This window comes from Prunus persica, chromosome G6 (genome assembly GCF_000346465.2).
Source record: "Prunus persica cultivar Lovell chromosome G6, Prunus_persica_NCBIv2, whole genome shotgun sequence".
In the NCBI taxonomy this organism is placed as follows: Eukaryota; Viridiplantae; Streptophyta; class Magnoliopsida; order Rosales; family Rosaceae; genus Prunus; species Prunus persica.
In genome coordinates, this window is record NC_034014.1 from 23,442,830 (window position 1) to 23,461,747 (window position 18,918).

Here is an 18,918-nt window from a genome sequence, read left to right on the forward strand (position 1 = left end):
GGCTTCAAAATTTAATTTCTAATTAGCTTTCACTTTGAAAAAATTAATAATAGAATTAAGCTCGAAATATGTGATAAATGTCATCATATAAATTATAATCACATTGACTAAATCGACATTTTGTGACTCTTAAGTTGATAACAATGTGTTACTAGGTCTAGGTAGTAGTAGGTACAAATTTTATTCTCTTTTTCCCACACAAGTATCAAATCTGTTGAAGACTCTTGTCAACGAAGACAGAGACTTCCGCTCTTCCGGTCCGTTAGATGAACGCAAAAACGACCTTGAAAAAAAACATACCCAACGACTGTTGTCCCTCAAAATAAATATTACTAAGATCAACGGCTCCCATTGCCACACGTACGATTCGGCTCTCGGGTCAGAACCCAGATCCAAATCCAAGGCCCCCCTCCCCCGGTATCTTCCTCCATACTCTCTCTACATTTTCCCACTCTTACTTTTCTCTCGTTTCACTTTTCCGGGTTACCAAACACACACTCTCTCCAGTACTCTCTCTCTCTCTAGAAAAGCTAAAGCTTTGGTGGTTGGTTTTCTTTCTATATCGTTATCATCTTCTCCCACCTTTGAGTCATCTCTCTGCAAACAAATCTCTGTGTCGGTGGTGGGATCGCTATCATTCACATTGATGATGTTCTCTGCCTGATTCGTTTTTTTGTTCTTCATTTCTCATTATTGCATTTCCTATAGAGAAAGTTCAATTCTTTTTGCATTCTCTGCTCTTGGAATGTGGATCATCATCCATGCAATGCTCACCTGGTTGGTACTTCATTTGTTGATTTATTAATTTATTTTTAATTTTTGGCATTTGGGTTAGGCTGTTTGCATGCTCTGCTTGTTCTGATTGGATTGACTGTTTGGCTTTTAGAGAAGAAGCAAGTGTATTTCAGTGGTTGGTGAATGAATCATGGACCACAAGCCATGGCTTTGGAGGAAGAAATCAACAGAAAAGCCCAATGTTGGAGCAGCAGCAGCAGCAGAAGACAAAGTCAACGTCTTGGGCAAAGGAAATGAAGATGAGGTAACTATGAATTCATAGCTTTAGTGAAATCCATGATTGTATATTCTAATTTACATTACCTATAAATGTATATGGTTTGTCTTGTGTTATGCTACTTTCCCCTTTAGGCACACTTTTGGAGGCCCAAGCTAGAGCTTTACTTTAACTTCCCAGTCCCCAGAGGGTTGTTCTTGTACAATCCATAGTTGAAAGTGCTCCATCCTCAATGCTTCACTTGAAGATACTTAAAATCAAATAATTTTTGCTCTGCTATTTTTTTCTTTCTATATTGGCTCAAGGAAAGCCAGGTTTTATGAAGAAAATTGGTTATGCGTTTAATAATTGCATGGAGAGATTCTTTTTTGTTTTCTATATATATCTTATTGGATTCTGATGATTAGAGATTTTACTAGGGAGGTGGGTCAGTCTAGACAAGTACAATTTTCTATTTGGATACGTTTAAGCCTTCAAACTTGAGATCAATATTTAGATCAGTCAGAAGTTTTCACCAGCAAGACTTGTGTTATATCTAAAAGTTGATACTAGTGTTGAATTTCGGTATGAATAACTACTGCCATCAAATTATTCACTTCTTTGATCACATTTTGTTGATATACTGAATCACGCAAAATAAACAGGCCCTTCAGATGTCTATACACTCGTGTGAGAGAGACCTCTTTCTAGCACTTCCAATTTGTGATACCATACCAAGATGCAATTCCGAATCTGGACTAATTGGTCTAATAAAATTTTAAATTACAATTTGAAGGCAATTTCACGTTTTTGTCTTTACGACATCATACCATATTTGTCCTAAATTCTCAAAGTTTTCCTTTGTCAAAAATTAGCAGTAAAGAGAGACACTAAATTTGATCAAGATTTTCTATTCCACAAACCAAGATCTGATTGGGGCTACAATAATAAATATGTCAATCGAAAAGACATACTGCTTAGAGTAAATTTCCTAGGGATGACAGATATAGCTCCCCTGTGTGGCTGTGGGGATTCTGAAACCAGTTTTAAAATTTTGGCGACCATAATCAGTCAAGTGCTGTCAAATAGTTGTGTAATGTGGACAAAAGAACTGAAAGATCGAATTCCGAAGGGAGTATGTTAATTAGTTATCATCATTTAAGAATTTTTAATGATGCCTGTTGTTTTAGGTTGCTGTATATGTCTTATTAGGAATTTTGTTTTTCATTTAGGAACTGTTTAGTATATTTTGTTTTTCATTTAGGAACTGTTTAGTATACTTTGAGGCGTTAATGGTACTATTTTTCACTTTACTCTGTTTTCTTTTTCTTTAGATAGAGGCAATTCGGGCTGAGAAGGCAGAGCTGGAGAACAATCTGAAAACTTTAAGTGATAAGCTTGCTTCAGCTCTCTCTGAATGTAACAGCAAAGATGAACTTGTGAAGAAACATGCCAAAATGGCACAGGAGGCTGTTCAAGGTAATTCATTAGTTTAAGAGTTGTGTTGGAATATATCAATAACCTGTGCAGTGAGTTAATATATTGTCTCATTTTTCATATGAGTGTTTTATGCAGGCTGGGAGAAGGTAGAAGCAGATGCGGGGTTTCTAAAGCAAGAACTGGATAAAGCTTTACAAATCAGAGCAGCTCGTGAAGAAAGAATAGCTCAATTGGATGCAGCCCTCAAGGAATGTATGCAGCAGCTACGATTTGTTCGAGAAGAACAGGAGCAAAGGGTTCATGATGCTATGATGAAGACATCAAGAGAATTTGAGAAATCCCAGATGGTGTTAGAGGAGAAATTAGCAGAGACCACTAAAAGGCTTTCTAAAATAGGTGCTGAAAACACCCATCTTAGTAATGCTCTTTCAGTGAAGGAAAACTTGATAGGAGATTTAAGAAAACAATTGACTCAGGTGGAAGCTGATTTCAATGCACTCACGAGTAGATTAGAATCCACTGAGAAAGATAATGCATCTTTGAAATATGAGGTTCGAGTGCTTGAGAAAGAGCTTGAGATCCGGAATGAGGAGAGAGAATTCAACCGTCGAACTGCTGATGCATCACACAAGCAAAACCTGGAGGGTGCAAAGAAAATTGCTAAGTTAGAATCAGAATGTCAGAGGTTGCGTCTCCTGGTCCGGAAGCGGTTGCCAGGTCCTGCTGCCTTGGCAAAAATGAAAACTGAAGTTGAAATGCTAGGACGGGATTCTGTTGACATGAGGAGGAGAAAGTTGAATCCAAATGGTTTAATGTATGACTCTACTGTTGATAACTTTCCTGAGACTCCCAGCAAAAGGGTTAACATTCTGACTGACCAGTTATATGCTATGGAAGAAGAAAACCAGACTCTCAAGGAAGCACTCAATAAAAAGATGAATGAACTCCAGTTCTCTAGAAACATGTATGCTCGTATAGCTTCAAAATTATCACAAGTTGAAACACCGCTTGAAGAATCATCAAGAGGCCAGACAACCATGGAGCCAATGAGGAGTAGTCTTATGTCTCGTGAAGTCTCTGTAGCATCTATGTCTGATATTGGCAGCGATGATAAGGTTAGTTGTGCTGATTCATGGGCTTCTGCCTTGATTACGGAACTGGAGCACTTTAGAAATGAAAAACAAAAGGGATCACTAACAAGCAAAACTGTCGGAGCTTCTGACATAAATCTGATGGATGACTTTGTTGAAATGGAAAAGCTAGCAGTGGTTTCTGCTGATAAACTAAGTGTAGGTTCTCCTGTTTCTTCAGCTAACGCATTTGTTGGCACCTTGGAAACTGAGTATTCCTCAGCACTTGTGGGTAGCGAGATGGTTCCTGTTTCTGACAGTGAGTCAGGCTTCAATATGTCAAACAGGGAGACCAGATTTAAAAATATTCCTGATGGTAAAGCTCCCAATTGGATTCAGGATATGGTGAAACTGGTGTTGGAGCACAACCGTGGTGCAGGAAGAAATCCTGAACAGATACTTGAGGATATAAGATTAGCTCTGGCATCCACAGAAAATCAAAAGCCTGGTGAGTTGGTTAATGCAAGGACAAATGGAAACCATTTTGATGCATCCAATCCTTCCTCTGTTAAAAGCTGCATCTCATGGAAAGGTTCAGATAGATCTCTAGTAACTGATTCACCCAGTGGAGTAAGTGATGTGGACATCTCAAGCCCAAAGAGGAGTAATCAGCAGTTCCAGCCAGATCTGAGTAAATCATTATGTAAAATAATTGAGCTTATTGAGGGAATCAGTGTGCCATCTCCAGATTATAACCCAGAGAATGGGACCAGGAAGGATGGGAACTTGTCCACATATAAGAATTCAGAATACACAGGCTACATGGTTCGTGTTTTCCAGTGGAAAACTTCTGAACTTGGTGATCTTCTACAACAATTTGTTCATGCTTGTTATGATCTGTTGAATGGAAAGGCTGGTCTTGACAAGTTTGCCCAAGAGCTCACTACTGCTTTGGACTGGATTTTAAACCATTGCTTTTCACTTCAAGATGTTTCAAGCATGAAAGATGCAATTAAGAAACAGTTTGATTGGGATGATACACGAAGTGAAAGCGAAGCAGAAGCTGGAGTGGTTGGTCACTTTTTAGATACAGACAAATTACGTGTTCGACGAGAACAGTTATCATGTGTGCCCACATCTACTTCTTCAAATGGCCATAGCATCCAAATAGAAGGGCTGCAGGCCAATCTGGTCAATGAAAACAGAAAATTAAAGGATGAATTGGTGAATGTAGAATCTGCAAAGAGAGAGTTGGAAGGGAGATTTCAGTCAGCTTGTGATAAGAGTGAATACCTGATGAATCAGCTTAAGGAATCAGAAAAGGCTATAGCCAGTTTGAGAACAGAGTTACAAAGTTTAAGAGACTCAAAAGGAATCATTGAGGACCAAATTAAAAATCACAAGGTGATGAATGAAGATCTTGACACTCAGCTTACAGTGGCCAGAGTTGAATTAAGTGAAGCTCGCCAAAAGTTTTCATCCCTTGAAGTTGAACTGGAGAATAAATACAACTGCTGCGAAGAATTGGAGGCTACATGCCTGGAACTACAGCTTCAGCTTGAAAGGTACAGATGCATACCACCAAAGATAGTATACCTACATATTAAAGCTTTTACTTATTTAAAAATATTGACTAATGTAATAAAATAATTGAGGAGTCTTATGCATCTGATATATGTTTCTTTTGGCAGTGTGAAGAAGAAAAGCCCAAATTCCGATCCTAATCCAGACGAAAGGCAAGCCCAAAATGTAAGTTAATGTCTTCTTGTTACACCTACATTTTACCAATTTGTCTGAGAATTCTTAATTTCTGTTTCCAGTTGCACTAACATATTCCAAACAAAAACCATATACCTGATGAAAGAATTTATCTTCTTTTACAAATAAGAAAATTTTTCATTGCCTAGGAAATGATATGTGAATAGTAGCTCTTTTCTTGTTCAAGGATGAGTCACTTGACAACTGTAGCATTTCAGATTCAACTTATATTCATATTTCAAGATTTAGTGGTCTACTTTACCTACTAATTCTGCTCCGAAACAGTACAGTCCCATAAGAAACACCATTGAAAGTGATCAGCTTAAATGTGAACTCTCTCTCTCTCTCTCTCTCTCTTATGGTAAAAGGAGAATTCATCTTGAAACAAAACAATTCAATCCAAAAAGGATACTATTGTGCTTTGTTGGCAACTTGTCATTCAGATGCAATATTGCATGATGTGCCTTACCGTTCTTATAAATTCAAAAGAATTCCAATTCTTTACTTGTTGCTGCTTAAATTGATGGTAAATAATGTTTGATCAATTTTTCAGGATTGGGAGATAACAGCTGCTTCAGAAAAATTGGCCGAATGCCAAGAGACAATACTTAACCTCGGGAAGCAGTTGAAGGCAATGGCTGCACCAAGGAAGCAGCCCTTTTTGACAAGTCATCACTAATCCCACTGATATAAATACCCTCAAAGCCAAAGCCACATGCCCAACCCCACAGAAGAAACTGAACCCAACGATCCTCTCTACTAGATCAAATGTTAGCAGAAGATGGTGCTGGCATCAAGAATTTAATGTCTCCAAAGACAAAAGAGGTCGACAGTAATTCAACTTCCACGTACAGTCCTAATAGGGTGACAGAGCCCCTCGAGAATATCCTTGTTCTAAATGGTAAATACCAGGATGACAGTGCTACTGTTGGTTCCTTAGCTATAGTGCCTGGCAAGAAAAGGGGAGGGGGGAGTTTATGGAAAAAGCTGTTATGGAGAAAGAAGGGTAGCAGCAAAAAAGCACCCCTTCCGATCGCTTCATGATCAATCTCTATCGTATGATAAGTTGATTACAATGTTGGTGTTCCTTGCTCTGTTTTGATGGCAGTTTGGTTTGTCACACGCCTGTAATGCAAAATAATAAAGGCTATAGGTCTGTTGGTCATTCTCATTCGAGAGATACTGGAGAATGCGTGAGTGAGGGTTTTGTTTTTGTTTTTGCATACGTTATGTATTGCTCCTGTATATATGTATCGTTCTAGGCAACTGAGAATTTGCAACAATGTCAGCAGAGAAGTCGACATTTGTGTACCATTAACCCAAAAAAGGAAATGAGGGTGAAAAAAAGAGAATATGTAGTTATGCCGTATACACCATGTAATTCCCTGTTTTGTACACGTGTAAATTTTCCCATGAATAAAATATGGTTTTTTATTATTATAAATATCCTGGTGTTTCAGATCAAATCATTACCACATGGATGAACAACTTGGCGGCTGTCTAAAGTATTGAAGTCGGGATATAACAAAATTTTCAAAAAAGAAACTCCTGCATGACCGTTTTAACATCATGCATTAACACCACTCTCTCCTTCATCAGAAGAGGGATCACAGCAGACTAAGCAAATTCACACTTCCTTTTCATTTCTCTTTCTATAATGGGCCAATGCCTCAGCAATCTCAGCTGGAAATCAACCAGCCTTCACAAGAAAAATAATAAAAAGTGATATGTTATGTACCAACAATGAGTCAACAAATTAGGTAACAGAGAAAAATCCGGAAAGACGGTGCACATATTAATCACTCGGCAGAAAAATTCTCTCCGGTCATGAAGCTGGTTCTGCGACCCCGTATATTCGGTGCGACATAAATCTCTTTATCTTCATTATCAATCTCTGTATTGTACAAATCGTGCAAAATCAGTGAGGCCAGCCTCTCTGTAACGATCAGCAACCTGCTCCACATGGTCATCCCAAGTCCCTTCAATAGAAGCTAGATCCAACAAAAAAGCTGCTTCATCCAATGCAACCTGCAAATGATGGAACTGCGATGATAAGAAATCATTTTAACAAATTGTTTTTGGGAGTTCATAAGCAATAATGATTTGAAAACCTGAGCTGGGGCCTTTCCCTTTTTAAGATCTGCTTGCCTTCCCTCGTCGGTCACCTTCTCCTTAATGTACTCAATTTGCTCGTCCTCCCATTGTGCTATATCAGCAACTTCCTGAATTATAAGTATTCAACTGCATAATGTCATAAAAGGAACTCTTGCAGAGAAAAGTTGGCTGGGACAATCTAGGAATGATCAAGGAAAGTAGAAACCTGGTAGCTGCAACCCAGAGTCCACCATGGTGATTTAAGAGCTCCCCTAGCAGCATCTTTTGCTTCAACAGTACGCCCAACCCTGTAAAATTTACACATGGGCTCCTTAGAAGATGGAACTTAAGTGATTCAACTGACTAAATCACAACAAACGTTTAGTAGAAAGTAACTGGAAAAGTTTCCTACGAACTTCAGCAAAACCTCAGCATTGAATACATAAGGCCGTGCAAATCCAGGAAAATGCTCCTTCTTTGTATAGAATTCTCCCGTCACCAAAGCCGATACCTTTCAAAAGCACATACTGTAATTAGACTGTCAAATACACACTAACAAAATGATGATTAGAGGAAGTAAGCAAAGTCAGGTGATGAATCTTACATGGTCCCCTTCCTCAAAATGCCACTTCACTTTGCGCTCCAAGACATCTGGAAATAAACCAACCTGAAAATGAACCATTTGTAACCGCTTCATTTTTTAAAAAAAATTTGAAAAGAAAGGAAACAAAGGAGGAATGGGAGGCTAAACAAAGAAGAAATCTCTTTCGTACTTTTCTTAAAAGGTAAATATCTAGTTTTGAAATCTGCGACTTGGCAAAGTCACCCTTTTTATAAAGTTTCTCCCCAACATCAGCAGAAGCACGAAATAGCTCATCATTGCTTTCTCCAGAGTTTTTAGCATCTTCTTCAACTAGGATTCTGTGAATTAATTGGTCCACCTGTGGATGAAAGATAGGACGACTGCCCTGAGAATAGTTGTATAACCAGTACAAAAATGCATTTACAATGAAATTTTGGCCATGTATGTGGAACACTGGCATGTTTTACTCACATTCTTGGCTAAAAGCCACACCCCATGTTTCCTGACCTCAACCACTGGCATGTCCATACTGCAGGCATTGGACTAGATGAATCAAGCTTTAAAAGAAGGAACAAAATTGTTCAGGCCAAACACTTACCCTGAAGGAGCTGTAGGCCACCGAAGAAGTGCAGTTACAGCACCTATTGGCAAAGAAATATTTACAAAATTAGAACAGCTTGAACTACAAGTCAATTCTCGGGGATTCGTCAATTCCAAATATATTCAAAGCTTTTCCATACCTGAGCTATTTTTTGCTAGTGGTATGGCAAGGGGGATTAGCCCTTCCTTGGCTCCTGGAGAAATAATAGATTCACCTGTTACATAAATGTATGTGAGAATTTACTTAAAACTTCAACTATTTCAAAGATGAGCAGACATAAAAAAAAAAGAAAAAAGCATGGATCAAGTATGATAACTGCAAATTATACATCAAAAGTTCATCCATTTTCTTCCAATGCCATACCATTCAACACAAAGGCACCACAACCCAGCAACTATAATCTTGAGATTGAGAATGTAGCTAGGCGAGATTTGTAGAACAAATCATTGCCTTTTAAAGATTACATTGTCACATTGTTCTCTCTGAACAACCAACATGGAAACATTGAAGAAAACAACCAACACATGCAAATCCCAAAACACAAGAATTGAAATATGGAAATATGAATCTTGAACAGAGGTTTAAGCAATGACCCACCTTTTGTCTTGAGCATTGTCAGCAACTGGCTCAAATGCTGTGGAGGCTGAGTTGCTGCCACCTCCTTAATGAAAGACACATGGTCTGTAAATTGCAATTTTCACCACAATCAGTTCACAAATCTTTTAAAACAGTTATATCAGTAGGCACTTCCAAAATTCAAAGCTAAACAGAGCCCTAAGTTACCAGGAGTGGCAGAGGAGTAAGAGCAGCGTGGTCCAGCTCTACTGTGCCGAAGAAGAACAGAGGGCAGAGCGGTGGCTCGAGGTCCTCCGTACACCAATTCGCTGCCAACTTTCATTTTTGTGTTAATGGAGTCTGCTGCTCTGCTTCGTCGTCGTTTATCTTTTCATCTTTGTATAGAAATTCTCAGCCACAATAGATTGGGCCTCAAAACTTCTAAATTGACCACCCAACCCGACACCAAGAGCCTCAGACCCATTACCGTTGGGCCTTAGTGCTGGACAATTGAGGAGAGGAGCATTCGAAAACACTTAAAAATTCGACCACATTCGCAAGAGAATTATAGCTCAAATGCTGAAGAGTAAATATCTTTATACTCAAAGTTATGTATTGGATTCTTCCCTTTTTCATTATCGCTCGTATCAAACCACATGATTTGCCGACTTGGTGTAAGTAATCGAGTTTATAATAAGGGTAGTAAATGTACATAACAAATTAATTGGAAACCAATGACTTGCTTCGACAATAAAGTTGTGCTTTTGAAGCATTTTCATCCACTTGCGTTATGTACTAGTTAGTACCTGCAAAAAGTGCGAAGCACTCCAATTAACCGAATTAAGTAAAATAAACGACTAATATAGCTTAGAGATAATCCATGGTTTGTTTGGACTCTTAGGCTTGTTTGGTAGCTAGAATTCAATTGGATTAGGAGGTAGAATTGGATTGCATTGGATTACATTGGATTGGAAATGATGTATCCTTCATTGATACTAGTGTCCCAAATTTTTGTGTTGCGACTCTCAAATCTTGAGTTCAAGGTCAAGGGGTTAGAGTAGTGAGATTATGTATCCCACCTTCTTGGTAGGATAAGTTATCCTACAAAACTAAACATAAGGGGTTTATAGTGAGATTATCTTTTATCCTATCTACAATCATATTTTAGCTCCAAACATGGTAATGGATTAAACAAATCTAATTATGTTACTTATCCTACCCACCAAACGAGACCTTAGGGATGCAATACAATTAACGTGCTGTGAGAATATATCAAGCGGAAGAAATTGCAAGTTGAAGAGAATATTGAGACAGTAAATTTAAATTCGAACTGCGGATATAGTAATTTGATTGGTGGTTGTTTCTGGGTAATCATAAGGCTTGGGTTGGCAAAAGCGTATCACTTGTAAGTTGTGTGAGAACTGGTGCGTAGACGCACTGATCACTGACCACGTGATCTAAACGACGGGGCACGTGGGAATTGAGATTTGAGGCAATATATCATATGAGAATACGCACAGAATGTGCTCATGCAGAGAGCGTGACCATGGTGTTTCATCACGTGGCCATTTACCACTATTCAGCTCGGGACCACGGGCCACACCCTCCAGTCTCCTCCTCCACAGCGCACTCATCTCATTTGACACTACACAGCTCCCTCAACTTTTTTGTTTCACCTACAACAAGTTCAAAGGGTTTGGCTTGCCGTAGTTTTCACATTTTCAACATTTTTTCACCCTCGGGAGCCTCTTTCTTTTTTCATCTATAAAAAGAAAAGTGAAATTACATTGCAAAAGTCATAAATTATTGTTTGGTTGCCACTCACTCACGTCCGTTGGTTGATTGCTAACTCTGCCCTGGATTGAGACACTACAATGACCCAAAAATAAAGAGAGACCAGAACAAAACATAAGGCACAAAAGGCAACCGAAAGCGGCTAGATGTGAATTATGGTGATGATGGAGGAGGAAGGGCCACCAGGGAGTAAAAAAATATGCTCTCAAGTTATGGATGACGATGGTGGGTCATGTTGGCAGCTTGGCTAAATGCAAAACTGAGCCAAGAGGATAAAAAAAAATCAACTCTCAAGTTGACAAAATATCCAGTTTAGCGCAGCACCAAGCCTAGCATCACAAAAGAATACCAAGTAGATCTTCCCTTTAAAAGTGACATCTAAGCTGTAGCTCACTCGCTCAAGTATTGTATTATATTTGAATCATGGACCCAAAAGAACCATCTCATAATAGGGGTAAAAGAATGCAGCAACCTTGAACCATTTCACAAGGAATAAAAAAACAACTTGAGAATCATGATATTTTCCCAATGCAACTGACCATACTTGACAATTTTGATGTGTCATTGACAACTTTCAATAATGTCTGCACCTACTTTCAGTGCATGCACATCATCAACAAATTGCTGTTTTTTAATTGTCAACAGCAATAGACTGAAAATGGGAGAAAAAGGTACTCTGCAAATTTCCTCACTTACCTTCTGTAACTTCAAATTCAAGTCTTAACAGTGACCAACTTTTCCTCTTCTACTTCCTCAAAGTCGAAAACCCAAATGTTAAATAGGCAATAGCACCATTTACTGGGAGACTTGTATTACTAGATTGTAAAGATGCAAACAAAGAAAAAGAAATGAGTTTTCTCACCGCAGTAGCATTCATAACTGAACAAGAACTGCAATTATAAAACCAAAATCATTCCATGTTCCACCATGCGAATTTCTTACAGTGGCTTAATGACAATGAACACCAGTAAGGATTCAAACCAAATATTTCTAGACTTGACCTTTTATACAGTGGCAGTGGGTTTTTGATGGCCATAAATGATGCTGGGGGATGGAAAGGCCAAATCACAGTGGAAGATATGGAACTTGCACTTAGGGCTAGCCTAAAGAGTTGGAAATTTGTCTTTGTGGCGAACTCTGGGGAATTTAGCAATAAGCACATCGTCTGACCTCCTAATTTTTTCTGCCTGAAATAATCTTTTCTAAATTTTAACTTATCAATTCCTCCCACACCACCCTCTTCCTTTATTGTTGGGTCAAAGGAACCCCCAAGTACTTCAAAGCATATTGATACAACAATACCGATGATCATCCGGCCCAGAAAATCTCTTTAGGAAAATGACTACAGAAATCATTCTCTCTGAAATGAGCAATTTCAAATTTCTCTTAAAGAGCAAATATAGACCAGTCCAAGTTAAAACAAAATGACTGAGTTTAGAAACTGATTATCTTAAAAGAAAGATCACATGGTACCTTCACAATTCTGCAGAGTGTCAATCTGTAAGAGACTTCATGTCATCTGCATCTTTCTTCTTCGTGAGGAAGACACACGGGGTCGCATTCTTCTTCTACTACATTGTTATACCAGCAAGTGTTTTTAGTTCCAGAAATGCAACTCACGAAGCCGATTTCCATTTGCATCCTAGCAACCACTGCCATTCTAAACACAATCTGCACTCCAAGATAGCAGAAATTCTTTCACATAAACACAAAGTTCTCTTCATTTTCTTGTCTTTCTAAAATTTGAATTTAGAGAAAATCCCTTTGTATGATGCAGTCCCTTCATCTTGTTGTATTCTGGGTAGTATTCAAGAATGTCATGTCCATCCATCAAACCAAAGTAGCAATCATGTGACTCCTAGAGTCGAATCGTGCTAATGGATGTGTTGTGACTGAGAAGCTTGTAAATACCATGATGCAAAAAAGTAATGTCAATGCATCGAAGAAACCAGTTTCGAATTGGTGAAAAATAAAACGTAGCAAACCAAAAAGCAGCAAATATGCACTCTTTTCAACCAGGGACAGCACTCAAACCAAAAATTTACCGGAAATGAAGGGGCTAAGAAAACCTTACATAAGTACAAACAAGACAAATTTATCTTTCATGTCCATTACAAAATAGTTCAAGCACAATATCAGTTGTCAAAATATCACATGTTCTCATTAACTATCAAAGAAGGTTTCGATCAGCAGCACACAAGTCAGGTAAGATCTTGGACAGCATTGCTAAAAGGTTAACTATCGCTATTAGTCTTGTCTAAGGTCATCTTGAAACAGGATCCATGTATTGGAGCTGATAATAGGAATGGTTATGCCGTATTGAGCTATCTACAACTTGCTATTTTGGAAAGATCATTTGTTTGTACTTCTCATAAGATTGGGCTAATTTTCATAACGTCTTAGTATGGTTTCAAATGAACATGAAAAGGCTACAGAACAAGCAAATTAATAAACAGAACAGTAGACAAATGGTTGCACAAGCTTTACTGAGATCAATAAGACAAATATCAGTAATTTCATTCATATTTTGACCAAAAAATTGTGTAAGCACATAACTGGGGGACAATAATGAGCTGAACCTACCTATAAAAAATAAAACAAATAGAGTACAACCTCTAAATAATCAATTCTTATCACTCTAGTTCATCAAGTTTGATCTCATGTTGTTCACCGGAAGAAAGGATTTTCACACCCACCATACCCCTTTGCCACTCTGAATCTCCCACCAATATCAACCTATTAGCATTTATTCTTGCTGCACGCTTGAATACCCTGACACAGATCAAATTCAACCCATGGAAATATAACATATTAGAAACAGAATGATTGAAATAGAAATTTGCAAGCGCCTAATAAGATGGTGGCAAATACCATTTCAGCGGTTTGTTCTCCAAGACTAAATCAACACTTTGACCTTTTCCCCTGAGTATGGTGGCAACTGTGGCAGCGGCTCCTTGAAGTCCAGGATCTAGAGCACACACAATGTTTTCTACTTGCAGGCTGAGTTCTGGCAGAAGACCCTTCTCCTTTAGCAACTGTAACCCCAAAACCAAAATGTCAAATAAACGATAAACCAAACGAAAATTCTAGGAGCCAAGAATGAAGTATATTTAAGTACTAGGAGTATTTATCCCAACCATAAGCACATATTGTGCTTCAACAAGAAAACTTAAATGTAATAGAAAGTGGCTTCATAAAGAAAGGAATAGGAAATATAAGCTGAAACTCACTTCCACTATGACAGCATCACCAAATCCAAAGCCACAAGCAGGAATGTCATCACCACCAAAAGTAGAAAGCAAGCGGTCATATCGCCCGCCACCACAAATGGCTCGCAACTTTCCTCCTCTATCAAAACCCTGAGAATAAAATTGATCATTTAGGGGCTGTGTTCAACAGTGAAGAAACCAGCAGCAATTTTCTTTACACGCAAGGGAGATCTAATATTCATGAACAGATTAAGTAATCATGCACAGCCAAAAGCTGTTGCCGTTTTTTTTCTATCTACAGCACAAACTTTGTTCTTCCAAGTAGACACATTAGTGCAGAATTGAAAGCATTTTCTACATCTGAAATTTTAGTGGCACAAGTTTTCACATGACACGGGTATGTCACATGCCAGTTGTTTCATGCATAAGGGATGAAAGCATCATAACCAACTTACAGAACACCTAAAATACTCTACTGCAATATCTAATAACAATGCTACTAACGTTTTGCTCACAGGCCATGCCTCAGCTCAGTACTTCCAAAATCTATAATTGTATAGACTTACAGGAAGATAATATCTATAAATTACATCCTCATGGCTAGAGTGATGCCTGAAATAGAAGCGTGGTAACAAATATGATACCCAGCCCCAGGACATTATTTAAACTCGTAAAGGTATGTACCAGACTATACAGGAAAGTCATCAGTCCCCAAGAGCAACAGAACAACTAAATAAAATGGAAAAAAATGTTTTAACTCGACTCTATTAGTATGACTGATATCTGCAATTAAAAAGTATAGGGGGGAAAGCAACATGGAATATCTAACCTCGAAGACAATACCAGTATAGTAGGCAAGGCCACGAACAATAGAAGCATCAAACTGAATCCATTCAGAATAACCAAATTTCTCAGCAAGAGAGAATAGCTGCTTCAGATCAGCAACTGCTTCACCGGCATCTCCAAGTATCTCTACATAAGAAAAACATGGAATGCATACGATTACTAAGTAAGAGTTACATCATCTCTCACTGCAAAAAAAATTTTTTTTTTTTTTTTCGGTTACACAATAAATAGAACCTTTAAACCAGCATTAACGAACGATTACCAAAAGCACCTTCCTCCTCAACAAATTTTTGAAACAAATATGAAAACTAATTTATTTTTGTCACCGCAACTTATATAAACTAAAAATTTGAACCCACCTCCTCTAACTGTACCTTACCACTTTCAAGTTTGAACTTTAGTTTACTTTTCTCTGTTCTACAAATAACTACCAACTTTTGATCTTAACATCACCATTCCACAACATAATTGTCTATTTATTTTTTCACTCTTCTTCAATTCCTACATAGGCAACCCATTAATTAAGTTTTCCTTGTTTGGTCACCTATTGGTATTTCTCCACCTTTTTCTACATACAAAGGCCTAGCTAAGCCTTTACCATGTTCAAGCTATCTGTATTACCTCACATTATCTTATCACCCTTCATCTTTTGCTAAGATACAAAAGCCTAGCTAAGCTTTTATCATGTTCAAGCTATCTGTTTTACCTCACATTATCTTATCACCCTTCACATTATGTTCCTCAACCATCAAGAGATCTAGTATCAAGACGCATTTTAACTCATCCATGCTCATGTAACTTGTATAGCCAAAAAATATATTATCTAAATAGCTTCTGAATCAATAACGATAAGACCAACCTTCCAACTTTGTCAAAGACTTTATGGAAAGAACTTGCAATAACTGCTCAATAGCCTCTTCCGATACACCAGCAGATTTCAACTCGTTTTTTATATCATCCACTGGAATCTTCTCTATCTGTTCATAATTAAATCCCAGAAAAAGGATTAGAAACCTATAAACAAAATCTACATTCTCATTACCGTATATGGTTATGTATAAGAAAATGTGAAAATATAATATTCACTGTGCTATCAGACACATAAGAGCAAGGTTAGATTCTAAATCCAAAATGCATACAAAGTTCAAGGACCATGACCATAGCAGATGCATAGCAGACGCACATACAGAAGACATGGAATATAAGTAGAATATCTTGCTACAACTAATGCATGTCAAAAGAACTTCAACGAATCAACAAGAACTATAAAAAATGTCCTACTAAAAAAAGTTACTAGCAATGAACTGATTTGTTAAGTTTACATGTGGGAAACCTAGAATCAATTGAATAAAGAATTTCTACTTTAAAAGAATCTAACAAACTAAATAACATGATTGTAATCTAATTATTTTTCAACAATAAATTATTAAACCAAACTACAATACTGGTCATAATGGCATTCACATCTGATATTTTTTCAAGAACAATAAAGTAGAAAACCACAACAGATTCAGATGCAATCCAAAACTTGCAACCTTGAACAATTTACCTTGTCTATGATGATGCAAACCTTGCCAAATAAAGCTTCAGGTATGGAGTAATGCCTCAATACTTCTTGCAAAACCTGTAATGTAAGAAAAGTAGAAGAATCATCTGCCCTGGTTTCCAAAAATCAATAATAAAACAAAAGTTCTAATGTGAGGATGAGTGTGGATCAAATGTCTCTTAAAACTAAAAAGATTAACAAGGTAGACTAGTAGTCATAAACTATAGCCAAAAAAAAAAAAAAAAAATCCTCAAAACTCATTTTAATGAAACAGACAGTGGCAAAGCTTTTTTATTTTTATTTTTTGTGTGGCTTCTGGCAACTATTGTGAGTATATCATAATATCCCAGAATATTATATTGTTCAAATTAATTGGGATGTATAAGTTATTTTCATTTTCTATCTTGAAAAGCAACTTGAGAAGCATGTGGCAATACAAAGCCTTTGGAAACAGACCTCCCACAGATAGACGAACAATATCGGAAAGACAAATGTTATGAAGACCTTTGAATCTGATTGTCTAAGTTCATGCAAGGAAAAACCATCCACACCTTTCGACTTGAAACCTTAAATCCAACATCTGATGCGGTAATTCCTAATCGCTTGAAGAAAGTGACAATTGAAGAAATAAGTTCTGCTTCAGCCTAGAACATGGAGAGAAAAAAAAAATCCAAGCTTGTTAGGGAAATGCATATAACAACATAATACAATCAAATACAACAATGTGCCATGCATCATGTGGAACAGATGGAGATTTCAATCAATGCAAGAGTGTTGGGCAAAATCATAAATAAATAAATAAAAAAATTCAGAATCATATAAGCATGCAATACTAGTTAGCATGGATAATCTTTTCCCGTACCAAAAATTTCAGTATCAAATATAGTAGTATTGAATGGATTATCAAAAATTTCAGCTCTATACCGAAACTTCATGTACACCAATAATGTCCATATTCCATTGGTAATGCTCCCTACGCCGCCCCCTCGTCATCCTCTCATACCGCCAACACTGCCCCACGGCAAACCATTTCACTGGAAGGGATAGAGATTTTCTGGACAGAAAAAAACACGGGAATCAAAATTTCTGGCATCTGTACCTGGATATAAAAAAATCACGAGTAAACATACAGATATACATTATACAGCCAAGTCTTTAATTAGCAACAAGAACATGAAAATGCTCAGCAGAATCAGAATTTCAGTACCCTTTCTGTATCACCAGTCTTGCCAAAGAAGGAGTGAGCTCAGGCCTCAATGCAACTCGACGATTACCCCGGTCTTCGAAGCAATATAGCTGCACAAGACAGCACATTGCAATGTAAGTACATGTACGTAATTACAATTGACGCAATGCGAGTAAAAGAAGAGCTATAAAAACCTGGTCTCGAATTTCCTCTCCTGCTTTTCTAATATACAGAGCCTCGGACTCGAGAACTGGAAAGTCGACCTCTTCGAAGCCAAACAACCGCGAGACCTCTCTGAAATGGTAGAAAAGCCAGTTGCGGAGCCGCATATCTTCGGGGGGGAAGTCCCTGGTGCCCTTGGGAGGGTTGACGTCGATCTTCTGGAGGTCTTCGGTGATCGGCGCCGGAGATAGAGCTCCGGCGCGACCGCCGGCGCCGACTGCATTGGGGGTGAGAGCAGAAGCGGCGGGTGAGAGAGAAGAGAGGGGTCTAGGGTTTGGAGAGAGAGGGAGTTTGGGGATGGGGAATCTGATAACGCGAGCAAAGGGCTTGTGTAAGATAAGGAGGGAAGAAGAGACCGCGGAGGAGAGCATGGTGATGCCAACAAGGGCTCGATGGTCTTTTCGGTTACAGTGGGGTTTTTGCTTATTTTTGCTGAACGCAGAGGAAGAGGAAGAGGTTGAAGTTGAAAGGCGAAGGAAGCTCGACGTTGGAGTTTTCAGACCAACGTACTGATTTGGCGGGGGCCCAATTTGAATAGTGAAGACCCAAACAGATTGAAAGGTTGAGACTATTTGTTGAGCTCTTGTTGTGAGTCCATAAATGCGTCACGTATGAACCCATGGGCCGTGTTTTGGCCCAATAGGAAAACCCGGCCGTAATCACCGCGCTTACCAAAACTACATATGCAATTTTCTTGATACTTGAAGCCAGAGGCGACAAACAAGTCCCGTTCCGTCATGGTCATGTAGAGCCACCTTATGCGAAGGGTCACATGCCTTCTCTGACTCAAGGTGGCTTCGCAAATTTTTTCATGTAATACATGAAAAGAAAAATATTATGTAATGTTTGTAAGGGTAGTAGTGCTCTTTAATTTACATGTTTATCGCCTGACAACATTATACAATGTTCATAAATTGAGCATAAATAATTGCTAGAAAATCATGAACACTTTGAAAAGTTTAAAAGGTTTATAAAATTGAATCAACGTCTTTTTCAAGATTAGTCATGTCAAAACCTTCATGA

At 38.1% G+C, this 18,918-nt stretch overlaps 3 protein-coding genes across 5 annotated transcripts; 1 reads left to right on the forward strand and 2 right to left on the reverse strand.

Annotated features, from left to right (window-relative positions):
* LOC18774893 (filament-like plant protein 7) lies at positions 242 to 6,283 on the forward strand. Its single transcript, XM_020566178.1, has 6 exons — positions 242 to 777; positions 887 to 1,039; positions 2,326 to 2,470; positions 2,567 to 5,066; positions 5,193 to 5,250; positions 5,813 to 6,283. Exons 2-6 carry the CDS (start codon positions 926 to 928, stop codon positions 5,936 to 5,938), a joined length of 2,943 nt encoding a protein of 980 aa, XP_020421767.1. The 5' UTR covers positions 242 to 777; positions 887 to 925; the 3' UTR covers positions 5,939 to 6,283.
* Positions 6,816 to 9,491, reverse strand: LOC18773160. Its single transcript, XM_007205419.2, has 11 exons — positions 9,321 to 9,491; positions 9,135 to 9,218; positions 8,677 to 8,751; positions 8,535 to 8,577; positions 8,408 to 8,465; positions 8,127 to 8,294; positions 7,958 to 8,020; positions 7,770 to 7,864; positions 7,580 to 7,661; positions 7,371 to 7,481; positions 6,816 to 7,287 (listed from the first exon to the last, which is right to left on the reverse strand). The coding sequence occupies exons 1-11, from the start codon at positions 9,433 to 9,435 to the stop codon at positions 7,147 to 7,149; spliced, it is 1,035 nt and encodes a 344-aa protein (XP_007205481.1). The 5' UTR covers positions 9,436 to 9,491; the 3' UTR covers positions 6,816 to 7,146.
* LOC18772454 (histidine--tRNA ligase, chloroplastic/mitochondrial) lies at positions 11,763 to 18,538 on the reverse strand. 3 transcript variants are annotated; one of them, XR_002272250.1, is made up of 12 exons: positions 17,868 to 18,538; positions 17,695 to 17,783; positions 17,412 to 17,541; positions 17,039 to 17,131; positions 16,491 to 16,565; positions 15,801 to 15,918; positions 14,925 to 15,067; positions 14,117 to 14,245; positions 13,758 to 13,921; positions 13,470 to 13,658; positions 12,360 to 12,786; positions 11,763 to 12,246 (listed from the first exon to the last, which is right to left on the reverse strand). XR_002272250.1 is itself a non-coding variant. In XM_007205223.2 (10 exons), exons 1-10 carry the CDS (start codon positions 18,264 to 18,266, stop codon positions 13,520 to 13,522), a joined length of 1,479 nt encoding a protein of 492 aa, XP_007205285.2. In that variant the 5' UTR covers positions 18,267 to 18,537; the 3' UTR covers positions 13,351 to 13,519. The 3 variants fall into 3 exon arrangements, 1 of the variants encoding a protein (XP_007205285.2); XR_002272249.1 differs by having other exon boundaries at positions 12,241 to 12,786; XM_007205223.2 differs by lacking the exons at positions 11,763 to 12,246; positions 12,360 to 12,786 and having other exon boundaries at positions 13,351 to 13,658; positions 17,868 to 18,537.

What these genes read in the sequence shown, in the direction of transcription:
- LOC18773160 (XM_007205419.2), bottom strand. Translation starts at nt 9,435, where the DNA reads ATGAAAGTTGGCAGCGAATTGGTGTACGGAGGACCTCGAGCCACCGCT. An exon ending in TTACTCCTCTGCCACTCCTG is followed by an intron (nt 9,219 to 9,320) that starts GTAACTTAGGGC and finishes TGCAATTTACAG; the next exon opens with ACCATGTGTCTTTCATTAAG. An exon ending in CTCTGGGTTGCAGCTACCAG is followed by an intron (nt 7,482 to 7,579) that starts GTTTCTACTTTC and finishes CTTATAATTCAG; the next exon opens with GAAGTTGCTGATATAGCACA.
- LOC18772454 (XM_007205223.2), bottom strand. Translation starts at nt 18,266, where the DNA reads ATGCTCTCCTCCGCGGTCTCTTCTTCCCTCCTTATCTTACACAAGCCC. An exon ending in AGACTGGTGATACAGAAAGG is followed by an intron (nt 17,542 to 17,694) that starts GTACTGAAATTC and finishes TTTTCTGTCCAG; the next exon opens with AAAATCTCTATCCCTTCCAG. An exon ending in GTCTTTGACAAAGTTGGAAG is followed by an intron (nt 15,068 to 15,800) that starts GTTGGTCTTATC and finishes TTTCTTATGTAG; the next exon opens with AGATACTTGGAGATGCCGGT.
- LOC18774893 (XM_020566178.1), top strand. Translation starts at nt 926, where the DNA reads ATGGACCACAAGCCATGGCTTTGGAGGAAGAAATCAACAGAAAAGCCC. An exon ending in GGCACAGGAGGCTGTTCAAG is followed by an intron (nt 2,471 to 2,566) that starts GTAATTCATTAG and finishes TGTTTTATGCAG; the next exon opens with GCTGGGAGAAGGTAGAAGCA. An exon ending in ACGAAAGGCAAGCCCAAAAT is followed by an intron (nt 5,251 to 5,812) that starts GTAAGTTAATGT and finishes TCAATTTTTCAG; the next exon opens with GATTGGGAGATAACAGCTGC.